Source organism: Heterodontus francisci, chromosome 5 (genome assembly GCF_036365525.1).
Source record: "Heterodontus francisci isolate sHetFra1 chromosome 5, sHetFra1.hap1, whole genome shotgun sequence".
Taxonomy (NCBI): domain Eukaryota; kingdom Metazoa; phylum Chordata; class Chondrichthyes; order Heterodontiformes; family Heterodontidae; genus Heterodontus; species Heterodontus francisci.
The window spans coordinates 155,562,539-155,578,046 of record NC_090375.1 but is presented as its reverse complement, the minus strand read 5'-3'; the positions used below and the strand labels follow the sequence as shown (position 1 = coordinate 155,578,046).

Sequence of the window (15,508 nt, the reverse complement as noted above, 5' to 3'; positions counted from 1 at the left end):
CAGGTATTTCAAAGGATCAAGGAAATGCTAATTTCGCCAGACATCTTAATGCATTATAACCTCTCACTACTGACCACAGTTACAGAAGACACGTCATCTGCAGGGTTAGGGGCAGCCCTTTTTTAACAACAGCCAGATGGATGTCACAAACCAGTTTATTCGTCTTGAGCATTGTCTGAGATGAGGTACGCCGTCCAAGAGAAAGAAGCTCTCACAGTCACATGGTATTGTGAAACGTTCTCTGATTATATCATCGGCTTAAAGGTTGGCATAGAGACAGACCATATACCCCTAGTTTCCTTATTTGATGAAAAGGAACTCACTAGAATGCCTCTGAGAATCCAGAGTTTCCTGTTGAGGCTCATAAGATTCACAGTATGAAATGGTATATGTACAGGGCAAGCTGCAAATGACAGCAGATGGATTGTCCAGAGCTACTGTTGACCATCCTACACAACAGGATGTTATGAGATTGAGTCATATTCTCCGTTCACTGCATCACAATGGCCAGCAAGCTCAAAAAAAGCTCCAAAAAATTCATCATGCTCAGACGCAAGATGAGGAATCTGTCTATATCCACCAATTTGCGTGCAAGGTCGGCCACAGCAGTGTCCCAGTGGTACGGCGATGAAAATCTTCTATGAACACAGAAAGCACCTTTAATATTGTGAATGATTTGCTGGCATATGATGAGAGGCTGGTCATTCCAGTCTCACTCTGAGCAGATATCTTGGGAGAAAATACACCAGAGCCACAAGGATATCACGAAATGACGGGTACAGGCTCAGTCGTCCATGTGGTGGCCGGGAATATCGAGAGATATAGGAGAAATGGTTTCTAATTGTCAGGTATTTGCAGTGCACAGACCAGACCAGAGGCAACCACTTATCTCGACCCAATTTCCAACCAGACTGTCGGAACGTCTGGGGATTAATCTATTCATGTTTAATGGGAAATCCTACCTAATTGTCATTATTATTTTTCTAGGTGGATCGAATTCAAATGTTGGTATACGACGACGATTGAGACAGTCATTCGAGCTTTAACGGAGATCTTTGCAACACATGGCATTCCTGACCAGGTTGTTTCTGATAATGGTTCACAATTTGCAAATGACTCCTTTACTCACATTGCGGAAAACTGCGTATTTGTACATTTTACAATTTTTCCTAGATATCTTCAATCTAATGTGAAGCTGAAAAAGAGGTCAAAACTATCAAAAAACATTTCACAAAAAATTAAGAGTTTCAAACAGAACTCCTGAACTACAGATCTACTCCATGCTATATGGATTAGCACCATCAGAACTGTTAATGGGAAGGAAGCTTAGAACGCAACTTCCCATCCTACACAAAAAATTACTTCCAGGGCTAAAAGCCCAGGATTATCAGACTTCACGACAGAGAAAAGTCAAAAAGGCCAACATGCAATTTGCCTTCCTAATTGCTTGTAGCAGCATGTTAACTTCCTGTGTTCCTTGTATGAGTACACCCAAGTCTCTCTGAACATCAACATTTAAAAGTTTCATGCCTTTTAAAAAATATTCTGCTTTTCTATTCTTATTACCAAGGTGAACAATCTCACACTCCCCCACATTATACTTCATCTGTCATCTTGTTGCCCACTCGCTTAATCTGTCCATACCTCTGTGTCCACCTCATGTCTTTGTATCGTCAGCAAACTTGGATGCATTACTTTCGGTCTCTTTATCTAACTCATTTATAAGCTCCAGTCCAGAATGCGGAGATACCAGTGAACTCCAATCTAGAATGAAGAGTGACTCTCCAAACACAAAGGAGCCTTAGTCCAGAACAAAACACATCAGTGAACTCCTGCCCAGAATGAGATGAGAGCAATACGCTCCAGTCCAAAATGAGGAGGTACCAGTAAGCACCAGTTCAAAATGAGAGAAAATACTAGTGAGCTCTGGTCCAGAAATGAGGAAGCACCAGTCCAATATGAGACAAGATACTAGTGAGCTCCAGTCCAGATCCCAATAAGCTACATCCCAGAATGACACAATATACCAATGAGTTCCAGTCCAGATAACAGTGAGCTCCTGCCCAGAATCAAGACTAGATAGCAATGAGCTGCAATTCAAAAAGAAACAAAATACAAGTAAGCTCCTTCCACAATGACTCAAGATCCTAGTAAGCTCCGGTCCACATAACAACAAGTTCCAGTCTGGAATGAAGAGGTACCAGTGAGCTCCAGTCCGGAATGAGGATCTACCAGTTAGCTCCAATCCGGAATCCGACAAGATACCAGTGAATTCCAGTCCTGATATCAGTGACCTCCAGTCAAGAATGAAAAGCTACTGTCCAGATACAAGGGAACTCCAGTCCAGAATGAAACAAGATATCAGTGTGCTCCTGTCGAGAATGATGAGATAGCAATGAGCTCCAGTTCACAATGACAAAATACCAGTGAACTCCAGTCCGGAATCAGGAGACATTAGTAAGCTCCAGTCCAGATGCTAGTGAGCTCCAGTTTAGAATGAGGAAGTACCAATGAGCTTCAGTCCAATATGAGACAATGCACCAGTGAGCTGCAGTCCAGATACCAATGAGCTCTAGTGTAAAATGAAATACCAGTGAGGTCCAGTCTAGACCTGAACAAGAATTGCAATGCAAAGTTCAATAATTTTACAAAAGGCCATGTGATAGTGGTTTCCTGCAATAGCACATTCATGCACAAAACTGTTAATTTTATGTACTATAAAGAGTCCATTCACATATAGTTGTTGGTCTTTTTCTCAGTATTTACACATAACTGGACACCATAACTATGGTGCTGGCTGTTCTTGTAAACTCACTGGATTCATCCATCCACAGGATCTCTTCACTCTAACTCCCACCATCAGCAACATCCTCCCACCGTGCATCAAAAATTCCTGGAGAAAAGGAAAATACTGCTGATGCTGGAAATCTGAAATAAAAACAGAAAATGCTGGAAATATTTAGCAGGTCAGGCAGCATCTGTAGAAAAAGCAACAGAGTTAATGTTCCAAGTATGTAACCTTTCTCTCTCCACAGCTCCTGTCAGACCTGCTAAGTATTAACAGCATTTCCTGTTGGTATTGTGATGGAGTTTTTGTCCGCATACTGCATTCCACACAGCTGATCTGTTGAATGGACTGTTAGGTACTATGACTTTGGATTCAATGCTTTGTGTTTTTTTCTGAGACAGTCATTCACTGGCATTGAAATGGAAAGTTCCAGAGTTCTGGAACGAGAAGGCTACTCCAAACCAGTTTGAAACACAGTCTTATGATCAGAGACATGTGACTGGAGCTCAGGCTTCAGTTTAGAAGAATTCTCTGCAATGGATGGAAGCAAAAACAGCCAGCTGTTGTTGTTAAGAGACAAGCTGGGAGCTATTGGTTGCTTAAAAAGACCGGTTGCAGGCAAAGAAACCTAGAGTCTAAGGGCTGATAATCAGTGAATACGGCTTTTGACAGTTGTCTTCACTGATTTAAAGAATTATCAGTGGAACCACGCCATCAGGATGGCTGTGGGCGAGGTCAGGGTTGTTCGAGAGGTGACAAGACCAGACCATTAAAGGGAAGATTGCATCACTCGCTATTGACGGGACATCATTATTTCTAGACAGAACTTGGAAAACCACCTGAGGAAGTTCCTGATTTTGTTGTACTTTGGGACTGTTTGGCGCAATCTTGCTGATAGGACTGCTCAGAGGATTCGTCAGGCTGATCTTTGTTGCATCTGATATAATTATCATGTAACCTTTAAGATATATACGTCGACTGCAATTTAACTGTTAGTTCATGTTTAACATTCAAACCAAAACCAACACAAATTAAAGTAAAATTTCTAAAAGTAAAATCTTGTCTTTTGTTTTTTTTGTTTCCTAAATTGGGGTCAGTCGGTGGATTCGATTCTTTTGGTTTGTTGATGGTCTCCATGGGGATCAGAACAAAATATCAATTTTTTTTCTGTTGGTCAGCAAGCTCTGGCACTTCTTTGTCAAAGTGAATCCAAAATTCATTCATGCTGGCAAGCACAATGAAATTCATGCGCTGCTTTAGAGTCAATCATCAGTACCTGTGTGGGTGGGATACTCGTCTCTGTCAGATGCAGCTGCTTCCTCTGCTGGTGGGATGAATTTACAGTGCCAAAAGGGCTACTAAATGCAGGTGTTTCAGATCAGCTCCACATTTGTCAGCTATTATGACATATTTTCTGTCTTTCAACGACATGGTTTGTTCAAAATGGATGCAGCCTATCCTCAAAAAGAGCACCTTTTATTTGTTTCTGTAGGTTACAGGCAAAGTAACACCATCCTGAAAATATTGAGGGTCGTTGGAATTCCCAATCACCAGCCGCTTTCTTTTCTCCCCAGTCCTGCTCGCACCACTTGATGGTGATTTGCTACTTAATTTCTTTCTGTGAGCATTTTCCATTGATTAAAGCTGGCATTCTGCTTCAGTGCTGTGTGTTAAAGAAAAACCATCAGTTTAATCAACATAATCGATGTCTTTGAGCTGATAAGATGTAAGGAGTTCTATCAATTGCCATGTGGCTGATGCCATCTGTTGCAATGTTATTAGTCTCCATTTGTGAGCCTGGACGAGATTATTTGTGAAGCTGATCCACGTTGCAGAAATAGAAATTATTAACACTGTTACGACCAGGTGAGAAAGGTGTCTCGGGGACCCTCTCAGCCGTCACCTGGTTTTACCGTAACAGGGTTTAATTTTAAACACACCGTGTTTTTAGCTTTCCCTTGGTGAATTCTTGTTCCCCGCTTTCCAATTATAAGGCAAAGAAACCAGCACAAAGAGGCTTTCTTAGGTTTAAAGAAGAAAAGTTGAAACTTAATAAACTTGAACTTAAACTCTAAATCGGTTGACGCCTATGGATACGCAACGCGCCAACGCTAGCATGCATACGCGATACACACATGCAAATAGAGACAGAAAAGAGCAGAAGAAAAAATAAAGTGTAAGAGTTTGAGGCAATATGTGAAGGGTTGTTGTAACCGTTCTTTAAGTTCACTGTAGAGTCCTTGATTGTAGGTAGATCTTGCTTTTCGTTGGGGCCCAGTATTCTTGTTAAACCTTGTTCGCTGTAGGAGACTTTTCTCTCTTGAGGTTCATGTGTCTTCAGTGGATTCAGAGGCCTGTGAGAAGGAGATGGGAGCAGACTGGAGAGATCTTCTCAGTCCAGGAGTATTCTGCTTTTTGCCCAAACTCTTTTTACAAATTCAAAAACTCAGGTTGCCCAGCATGTTAGTCATGTGACTAGCTGGTTTGACCATGCCCGTTTGTGTATTTGGCCATCTTAGCAGTCGACCTGGAATGTGAGCTCCCCCACCCTCAATGTCTGGTGGTCAAAAGTCCATTGTGGGTTGAATGTGTCAGGGAATGGCTGCTTTGTCTTTCCGAACACTGTCTGTTAGAATGCAAATGACTTTTCCAGCTACAGCTAATCTGTTTAACAAGTCCTTTCTTCACTCCAGTAACAGTTTAAAATCAATGTTCATGACAAAATTAATGTGCCTCATTCTTGGCAGATGGGGACCTCGCATGACAACACCAAATCAAGAACTAAAATCTAATTTATCAAACAATCCTTTCACAGTGTATGTCTTAGCTAACACAAAAAACTATTCACCTTGTACCAACTATGTACCTGCCCTTTTCCTAACATAATGTTCTTATGCTCCTCAGTGGCTACAGCTTGGAAGGTTGCTGAGCTTCCATTCCCGACGGATGGTTATCGAATCATAGGTAATTTATAGCTCAGAAAGAGGTCATTCAACCTGTCGTATCCGTGCTGGCCCTCTGGAAGAGCAACTCGCCTCATTCTACTCTCCCAACTTTTCCCCGTCGTTCTGCAAATGTTTTCGCTTCAGATAATTATCCAATTTTTTTGAAGGCCTCAACTGAATCTGCCTCCACCACACTCTTGGGCAGTGCATTACAAATCCTAACCACTTGCTGTGTAAAAAGGTTTTCCTTTATGTCACCGTTGCTTCTTTTGCAAATCGGTGTCCTCTGGTTCCAGACCCTTCAAGCCCCTCATGATTTTGAACACTTCTGTCAAATCTTCCCTTCTCCAAGGAGAATAGCTCCAGCTTCTCCAATCTTTCCACATAACTGTAGTCTCTCATCCCAGCAATCATTCTCATGAATATTTTCTGCACACTGTCCAAAACCTTCACATCTTTCCTAAAGTGTGGGGCCCAGAATTGGACGCAATTTCCAGTTGAGGTCAAACAGTGGTTATGGAGGATGACCCTGAGGGCACAGTCACAGACTGTGCTATCTCGATGTGCGCTAGAGCAGACTGACTTAGCTGGTTGTGTGGCACTTAACAAGGCCAGTGGTCGAGCGGGGAACAGTTATGCAGTTATCCTGAAACATATCAGCAGATGCCTCTCCCATGGATGACTAACCTTCTCTTCCTGCCCTGCCACAGGGGCTTCCACATCTCCAGCACCTGAAATGAAAGGGAGCAACATGGGTTTGCTTGTGCTGTGAAGGGAGAGGAGAGAAAAAGAGACCAGTAGGTGGTGAAAGCAGCTTCAGTGCATCATGCAAAGTATGTAGAGTGAGATAAAAGTTAGAAGGGGAAAAGAGGATAGAGAAAAAACCATATCCAGTGCCACAACAGCAACTCTTCCCTAGCCTCTGACTGTCAGTAGGTTTGAATTGAGGAGGGAGAGGGGGTGCAGACGAGCTTAGTCTCCTCCAGTGGCAACTTCCTGCCCTAGGTGGTCGAGCCTTCTTTTGCAAGCAAGGAGGGAGAGTGTTACATGCGAGGTGCTTCAAGCATGTACTCGTCCTACTGGAATATCTGGTATGCAGTATGTCCAATGTGAAGCATGGGGAAGTGAGTGTTGGAAGTGAGGGTGAGTGTGGGAAATGTCACAAAGGAAGTGTGGTGCAGTGGTTGTAGGAGATTGAAGAAGTGGGGGAGGGGGCATTAATAGTACTGAGGCATTCGACGGTCGAGGTGGGAGCAAAGAGTAAGTGAGCAGGACTTCTTGAGAAGTTTGGTGAAGTTATAGCACTTCTTCTAGCATTGCAGTCATATCCTGGATGCCAAGCTGCTGGCTTTAAAATGCTCAGCGACCTCTTCCCACTGTCTTGCGTTGATGCCTGAAGGCCTTCCTGTCTCTGAGGGGGAACAATGATCTCCTTCCTCCTGTAGAGTGCCTGCACCCAGACATCCAAGGCAGCATCAGAAAACCTTAGTCCCCTCTCAGTGCTTGCTGCAGCCATTCTTTGATGAGAAGAGTTTCCTTCCTCTGCAGCCAGAGTGCACCCCTCCTTTTGGAAGCACTGGCTTTTTAAGTGGCATCAGAGATGCCCAATGTGTGCCGCCCGATAGGCTTGTAGCCAATGAGTAATGTGTGTAGTGCTAGCTTCACGTGTGTTTATGATCATCAGGCAACATAAATTATGCATGTTGCATGAGTCCACGCCGACATTTGCATGCAGTGCACACTTCACCCAACTCCCACCCTGCCACCGACCCCGCCCCATCTTGCATGCCAGTTTCAGGACATAAGATCATAAGAAATCGAAGCAAGAGGAGGCCATCCAGCCCCTTGAGCCTGCTCCACTATTCAATAATATCATGGCTGATCTGATTGTGACCTTGATTCCACTTTCCTGTTTAACCCTTGACTCTCTTATCAATCAAAAAATCTGTCTAACTCAGCCTTGAATATATTCAATGACCTAGCCTCTACTGCTCTCTCGAGAAGAGAATTCCCAAGATTAATGACCCTCTGAGAGGAGGGTCTTGAAAGGGAGACCCCTTATTTTTAAACTGTGCCTCCTAGTTCTAGATTCCCCCATGAGGGGAAACGTCCTCTCAGCATCTACCCTATCAAGACCCCTCAGAATCTTATATGCTGCAATAAGATCACCTCTCATTCTCCTTAACTCCAATGAGTATAGGCCCAACCTATTCAACGTTTCCTTTTTTTATTCACTTGTGGGATGTGGGCATCGCTGGCTAGGCCAGCATTTGTTGTCCATCCCTCATTGCCCTTGAACTGAGCAGTTTGCTAGGCCATTTCAGAGGGCATTTAACAGTCAACCACATTGCTGTAGGTCTGGAGTCACATGTAGGCCAGACCAGGTAAGGACAGCAGATTTCCTTCCCTGAAGGACATTAGTGAACCAGAAGGGTTTTTACAACAATCGACAATGGCTTCATGATCATTTGACGAACTTTTTAATTCCAGATTTATTAATTGAATTCAAATTTCACCATCTGCCCTGGGCTCTGGATTGCTAGTCCAGTGACATTACCACTACGGCACCGCCTCCCCTGTCTGCTAAAGACAATCCCTCCAGCCTAGTGACCCTTTTCTGAACTGCTTCCAATGCAAGTATATCCCTCCTTAAGAAAGGAGACCGAAACTGTACACAGTACTCTAGGTGCGGTCTCACCAATACCCTGTACAATTGGAGCAACACTTCCCTACTTTTATACTCCATCACCCCTACAATAAAGGCCAACATTCCATTTGCCTTCCTAATTACTTGCTGTACTTGTACGCTGACATTTTGTGAGTCTTGTACAAAGATACCCAGATCCTACTGTATCTCAGCATTCTGCAGTGTCTCTCCATTTAAATAATATTCTGCTTTTCTATTCTTCCTGCATAAGTGGACAACCTCACATTTTCCCAGTGTACTCCATATACTAACTTTTTGCCCACTCATGTAACCTATTGTCACTGATGTATGATTTTTCTCCTCAGATTAAAACAGTGTGCCTTTAAGACAGGGAGCGAAGTTTTGGATTTCTGGGGGCACAATGTGCCACAGCTGCATTTTGATACTTCAGCAACAGGAGAGAGAGGTCACATGGTATCATGTTTCAATTTGACTGTGTGTAAAACTGGCAAAAACCTGTCTGAAACAGTTTGTTTGGAGAGAGTCACCAGCAAAGTGTACTGAAGAGAGGAGAGCTGTCTATTTTCTCTGAGCAGAAATTCTACAAGGAGCTACAGGCCAAATTATTTGCCTAAAGAGTAAATAACACTTAAAAGAGAACATTTGGTATTTGCTGAAGGAACTGTTGATGCCTGCTGCAGCCGAAGAGTTTGAATGTCTATCAAAAGCAGACTGCTTCATCAAATCCACGTGGAGACTAACGCTCCTGTCAAAGCCCCCAATCAAAATATACGATTCTGAGTGTGGTGGAACCAACGCACTGTTAATTCAATCCCGTCATTCCGCAGATCGACTAACATATCATTTAAAAACTTTCCAAATTAAAGACCCACCAAATTGTACCATCTATTAACCCCCGAATGAGGCTACCCATACCAGGTGTCTTTAAATAAACAAATTAACTCTTTAATTAGAAGAACTAAATTCTTAAACACTATGAACATTTAAAAATAGAAAAATTAGAGTCCTTGCAAATTTACAGTCCAATGTTGTTCGAAGTCCTCGCAGAATGTTGCTCGAAGTCCCCGCAGAATGTTGTTCGAAGTCCAGTGAATTTCAACAATTAACGACTTGCAAACACTTCAAACAGAATCAATCTGACTTTAGAGTTTTTGAGGGATAAAAGATTGTCACTGTCTAACTTCCCTTTCTTCAATTTAAATTACCAGAGATCTCTGTCTTGGCTTGACGTTTTAGAATTTCGAGAGCTAATAATTAAACAGACCATTCTGTTTGAATGGTTGCGAGCTCTTTTTCAGTGCTGACACCACTGCAGTCTGTGTCTTCTGACTGTGTTCAGTTAGGATAAACTGTCTTCAACTGCCAATTCAAAACTGAATTGGAACATATGTATCGCATCAGGCTCACTCCCAGTGGCTATATCTATGGTAATGAGAATGCACCCTTTGAATCGCAATCTCCAAATGGCTGTTTCTAAGGCAATGAAAATGCACCTTCCTCTCACTCCTGAGGCTTGTCGGCTCTTAAAGTAATACTGAACTTTTGCAAGCCTTAAAGGCAAACTGTATATTCCGGGAAAAAAACTACCTTAAAGTGACACTATCAAAAGCAGACTGCTTCATCAAATCCACGTGGAGACTTAGAGTAGCATTTGATTATTTTTACATGAGAATACCTCACCCATCAGGAATGTAACCCACAAAGACTTATTTATTTATTCTTAAGAAACAGCTAATTTTTAAAAACACCACTTAAAAATCAGTTAACTACTGTTCGTGTTGTGTGTGTGTGTGAATGGGGGAGTTTGATTATAATAAGCTATAAGGTCTTTAGACATAGGTTATTTATCTTAATAGTGTTTAAGATTTAGTTTTAATAAATAATTAATTTGTTGTTGTCTAAAGATACCTGATTTGGTCTGTTTTATTCTGGGGGTTACTAGAGTGTTTAATTTGGCTGTTTCCCAGTTGGGTGGAAAACTTTAATAATATGCTGCAACCTGTGGAGTGATGGGACTGAATTGACAGTGTGTTGCTCTCGCCGTGGTCAAAACACTATCTATATCCCTTTGCACTCTTTGTGTCCTCCTCTCAACTTGCTTTCCTACCTACCTTTGTATTATCAGCAAATTTGGCTACAACACTCTGTCCCTTCATCCAAGTTAATAATATAGATTGCAAATAGTTGAGGCCCGAGCAATGATTCCTGTGGCACTCCACTAGTTACAGTTTGCCAACCTGAAAATGCCCCATTAATCCCAATTCTCTGTTTCCTGTTAGTGAGCCAATCCTCTATGCATGATCAAATATCTAGGCCATCATCTGAGATAATATTTTCTACTGCCTCCATGGTCCTATATACGTCTATAAGATCACTTCTCATATATCTCCTTTCTGGGCTGAAATGCCCAAGTTTCAGTCTTTCCTCATAACTTAGGTCTCTAACATTAGGGATCAGCCCCATGGCTCTTCTGTGCATTGCTTCCAAGCCTTCAATATTGTTGTGGCTTCTTGGCGACTGAACCTAATATTCAAAGTATGGTCTAACCAGAACAGTGGAACTTCATCACAACTTGCTCTAGCTTTATATTCCACTGCTTTGATTAGGTCGTTCAACATTTTTATTTTTGCTCTGCATTGGCATTTTTGCATTTAGTCTACTCAGACTTTTCTTGCAATGGTATACCTGAAATCTGTCAAGATAAAACTTAAATTGATTTGAATATACATGTAATTATGTCTGTTTCAAATAGCTTGAAACAAAATTATACTTAGAGACATGGTTTAGCTTTGGCTAACAGCTGCCACCTCCAACATAGTTCTTAGTTTAGTGTTCTCTACAAATGTAATCCCTTCGTATTGTGTCAGCCTGGATTACCTGCTACAATTCAGGAGTGGGGTTTGAACTCTCATTCTCTGACTCAGAGACAAGAATGACACCAAGCTGACACCAACAATGATATCAAGCTGCAACGAAGGATTCCGAACATGAATAGTGGGTTTTTTACGGTTTACTGAAAAAGCGTTCATTTACGTTTCCTTACATAGACTCTAAAATTTTACAAACGTTCCCATGTACTGAACGCACCCCAACGACCTAACTCAGCAATGCAAATATCCATAAAATAAAAGCAAAATACTGCGGATGCTGGAAATCTGAAACAAAAACAAGAAATGCTGGAATCACTCAGCAGGTCTGGCAGCATCTGTGGAAAGAGAAGCAGAGTTAACGTTTCGGGTCAGTGACCCTTCTTCGGAATGCAAATATCCAACCTTGGATCCGAATCTGTTCAGGTCTCCTACTCCTATATTTCTAATAACAAATACAAGAATGTTTAACTGACAATCACCTTTCTCTTAAGTTTAAAACAAAACGCACCCAGTGCACCCTCACTGTTCATCCAGTGAAAAGAATTTAAACTCCTCGAATTCCCGCCAAAACATACCATGACGACCACACGAGCGCACAAAAGCCACTAGGCTACGCGCGCGTCACCGCAAGCGCCGGATATCTGTGCGCATGCGGAGTAAGGCGCGCGCTGCGTCCGCGACATTGGAGCGGAGCGCGCAGCGGTTGGATTACGCCCAGAGTAATTTGCGGAGTTCAGTGGGGGCGGTGGCGGTTTTAGTTTAGGGAGGGTTTGACTTTTATTGTGAAGTCAGGAGGCTGTCCGAGCGACGGCTGACTGTCAAAGCTGGGGCTCTTGGTTTGTGGGCAATGTGTGACCTGGCGGTTCAGTCGGTGAGGAGAGGTTGGGGCGAGACTCGGTGAGCTGGCGGATGACCGGTTCATTTTTACTTGACTGACCGAAGGAGCTGCTGGTAAGGTTCCGCGCTTTGGGCTCCGGCCGCCTAAATCAAACCTGGCATCAGCAAGAGGCCGCGTTGTCTTTGGGTGGATCCCGCGCCGTCCTCGGGCGTTGTAAAGTTCTCTTCCCTACCGGAAGGTTCCTGTCCTGTCGCACCGGGCGTGGAGCTGTGAAAGGACTGGACAGTGCTGTGCGTTGAGCCGCGCTGTTCTTTTCCTGGCTGGGCCATACTGTTGACGGCACGGCACTGCTGTATAATTTAAACTTTGGCTCCTTTCCAGACCGATTTTGGTGGAAAAAAAGTATTTCAACCTGCGAAGTTAGTTTGAGGTGGAGTGAGTTTCCTTGGCGACAGCTGGTGAGACGGCAGTCATGCTGCATTCCAGAGCAATTCGCTGTCAAACTTTACTGCAAGGCTCTGAAGAGTCACTGAGGATGCGGGTGATGGGGGAGCAGAGTGAGATCGGACACTCTGCTGCCATATCAAGACCTACTTGGCAGTCATTACTAAAATGGATGGATTACTCTCCCCTCTATTGACTAATTTAACATTCATGTCCTTGTGTTCTGTAACCCACACCAGCATTGTAACCCCTCCCCCTTTAACTCTTTCTTTGTCTCTGACCCTTGTGCATCCTTTCCCCTCTTCCTTTGCCTTTCAGCTGCACTAATAAATCCTCAAATCCCTTTGCTTCTCACTCTGCTCCTTTAAGCCCCCTCTTAAAATCCACTTTCGACTCCGCATAGGTCATTTTTCCTAAACTCTGATGACCTCTGTTTACCTCACAGTTCTGTGAAGCACTTTTGGATATTCTACGTTAAAGCTCATATATAAATAAAGCAGTGCAGCAGTTCACAAGCATGCAATTCAGAAGATTTTTTTACTTTAGGGATGCTGCTTGTTGTCTGCGCAATGCCTGTGCAGTATATGTATTGAAGTAAAATCATGTTTTGTGCTTGACTAGGAAACTAGGAAAAGGGGAGATCCCCTCCATCTCCTAGTTACTCTGCTAACTAATTTGTGCATCTGGTATGGAAGCCGAAGTAGTCAGACCATTTGCTTGTGGTTTGACATCAATTTCTTTGTACAAAATGGAGTCAAATCACTGATTTTTTTTTCTTCTTCCTTACAACTTGTGTTTTAGTCAAGAGTAGAGCTTGGAGCGTAAATGCACCCTTGAACATTGTAATCTGGTTTCAGATTATATTGTGTTGCAGTATCTAGCTTCACTTAAATGACCAATACAATGAAAAACAAAGCATTTGTGCTGAATCAGTAAAACTAATGAGTGAAGCCGCATCCATGAGGTTTACAGCATAACTTGCAAAACAATGTGTCATATTTTGTGCTTTTAATTCATATCTTGTATGTCTTTTTTATGTAGATAGCAAAAGTTTGTAAAAAATCTTGTTTTGCCTTCACAGTGCAACCGTGGAAGGAGTTCCTTTTTAAACGGTGTTTTGTTCGAGTGCCTTGAGCTTGTGTGGACCGTTTTGTTTAATCATTTGGAGAAAATGGGGACACCTGGAGCTGGAAGGAAACGAACACCAATTAAAGATAGATTCTCGGCTGAAGATGAAGCCCTGAGCCACATTGCTAGAGAGGTTGGTTGTAATTTCATTTTGGACATATTATAATCTGGCTGTGATGGTTAATTATGATGGAACATCCTCAGCTTTATTTTCCTGAACTTACAGTTTAAATTTGTTTTCCCCCAGGGTGCACAGCGTTGCAAGCAGAGGCTTGTGACATGTTTAGTGTGAGATGTTGAAACTACACTTCTTTTGGTGCAGAACACAGTTTGTGTTCGTGTGGAATGTTGTGGAGATCTTACATTTAAAAGCCCTCTCAGATGTCAATAAATGTTTATAAATGTCTCATCTTTGATAGGTACTTGTATAGTTTAGTAACATTTGTACCTGTTTGTCTTTACTTCAATTGGCTGGGTAATTTTATTGCAAGTCCTATAATATTTTTCATTCTGTCTTGTTTAAGAATTATACATTAGTGTCCATGTTTTGTGAAACTGTCATTTGATGGATTGTATCGTGTCAGACCAAATTGTGTTATGTTTTATTTCATGAACTAATATCTAGGTTTCATCATTTGTCTGCAACTTGTTAGGTTTTGTATTATGTTTATTGTGCTGTAATTTATCAAATTACCAGGTACCTGGTGTGAACTGCCGTCCTTGAGAGAATATCCCTTGGCAGCCAACACTCTACTACAAGTTGGGTGACAATTTAAATATTTTCATGAGGCTGGCAGACTCTGAGCGCTGCTTGTCAACCAGGAGGAGCAGGAGTGCTTCTGCCTCCTCCCCATACCAATAGCCTCCTTATGTCTTCACAACTTTTACTTTCCTACCTATCTTTGTGTCATCAGCAAATGTAACGAGTGGTATGCCACAGGGATCTGTGCTGGGGCCTCAACTTTTTATAATTTATATAAATGACTTAGATTAAGGAACCAAAGGTATGGTTGTTACATTTGCTGATGACACAAAGATAGGTAGGAAAGTAACTTGTGAAGAGGACATGAGGCTACAAAAGGATAGAGATAGGTTAAGTGAGTGGGCAAAAATCTGGCAAATGGAGTATAATGTGGGAAAATGTGAAATTGTCTACTTTGGAAGGAAGAATAAAAAGAAAGCACATTATGTAAATGATAGATTACAGAGCTCTGAGATGCAGAGGGATCTGGGTGTACTAGTGCATGAATCGTGAAAGGTTTGTATGCAGGTACAGCAAGTAATTAGGAAAGCTAACAATGTTATTTATTGTGAGAGGAATTAAATACAAAAAAGTAGAGAGGTTATGCTTCACCTATACAGGGCATTGGTGAGACCACATCTGGAGTACTGTGTATAGTATTGGTCTCTTTATTTAAGGAAGGCTGTAAATGTATTGGAAGCAGTTCAGAGAAGGTTTACTAGACTAATACCTGGAATGGGCTGGTTGTCCTATGAGGAAAGGTTGGACAGGCTAAGCTTGTATCTGCTGGAGTTTAGAAGAGTAAGAGCTGTCTTGATTGAAACATAGAAGATCCTGAGGGGTCTTGACAGGGTGGATGTGGAAAGGATGTTTCCCCTTGTGGGAGAATCTAGAACTAGAGGTCACTTTAAAAATAAGGGGTTGCCCATTGGAGACAGAGATGAGGAGAATTTGTTTTCTCTCAAAGGGTAGAGAGTCTTTGGAACTCTTCCTCAAAAGGCTATGGAAGCAGTGTGTTCAAATATTTTTGTGATAGTAGATAGATGCTTGATAAGCAAGGGGGTGGAAGGTTATCGGGGGTAGGT

At 42.3% G+C, this 15,508-nt stretch overlaps 1 protein-coding gene and 1 long non-coding RNA gene across 6 annotated transcripts in view; one reads left to right on the top strand and one right to left on the bottom strand.

Annotated features, from left to right (window-relative positions):
- LOC137370111 (uncharacterized) overlaps window positions 1-12,428 on the bottom strand; it is a 36,356-nt gene extending 23,928 nt beyond the window's left edge. Inside the window, exon 1 of the long non-coding RNA XR_010975081.1 lies at window positions 12,264-12,428. This is a non-coding gene — a long non-coding RNA (uncharacterized lncRNA). The remainder of the gene's footprint in view (window positions 1-12,263) is intronic.
- The window catches only part of lrrfip2 (leucine rich repeat (in FLII) interacting protein 2), a 235,164-nt gene continuing 231,599 nt past the window's right edge, over window positions 11,944-15,508 (top strand). For 2 of the 5 annotated variants that reach the window (XM_068032279.1, XM_068032278.1), the window contains exons 1-2: window positions 11,950-12,222; window positions 13,635-13,814. In XM_068032279.1, coding sequence (XP_067888380.1) covers window positions 13,725-13,814 — 90 coding nt within the window. In that variant the 5' untranslated portion in view covers window positions 11,950-12,222; window positions 13,635-13,724. Of the gene's footprint in view, window positions 12,223-13,634; window positions 13,815-15,508 lie in introns of all 5 variants that reach the window. The other 3 variants (XM_068032281.1, XM_068032276.1, XM_068032280.1) reach the window with 3 other exon arrangements.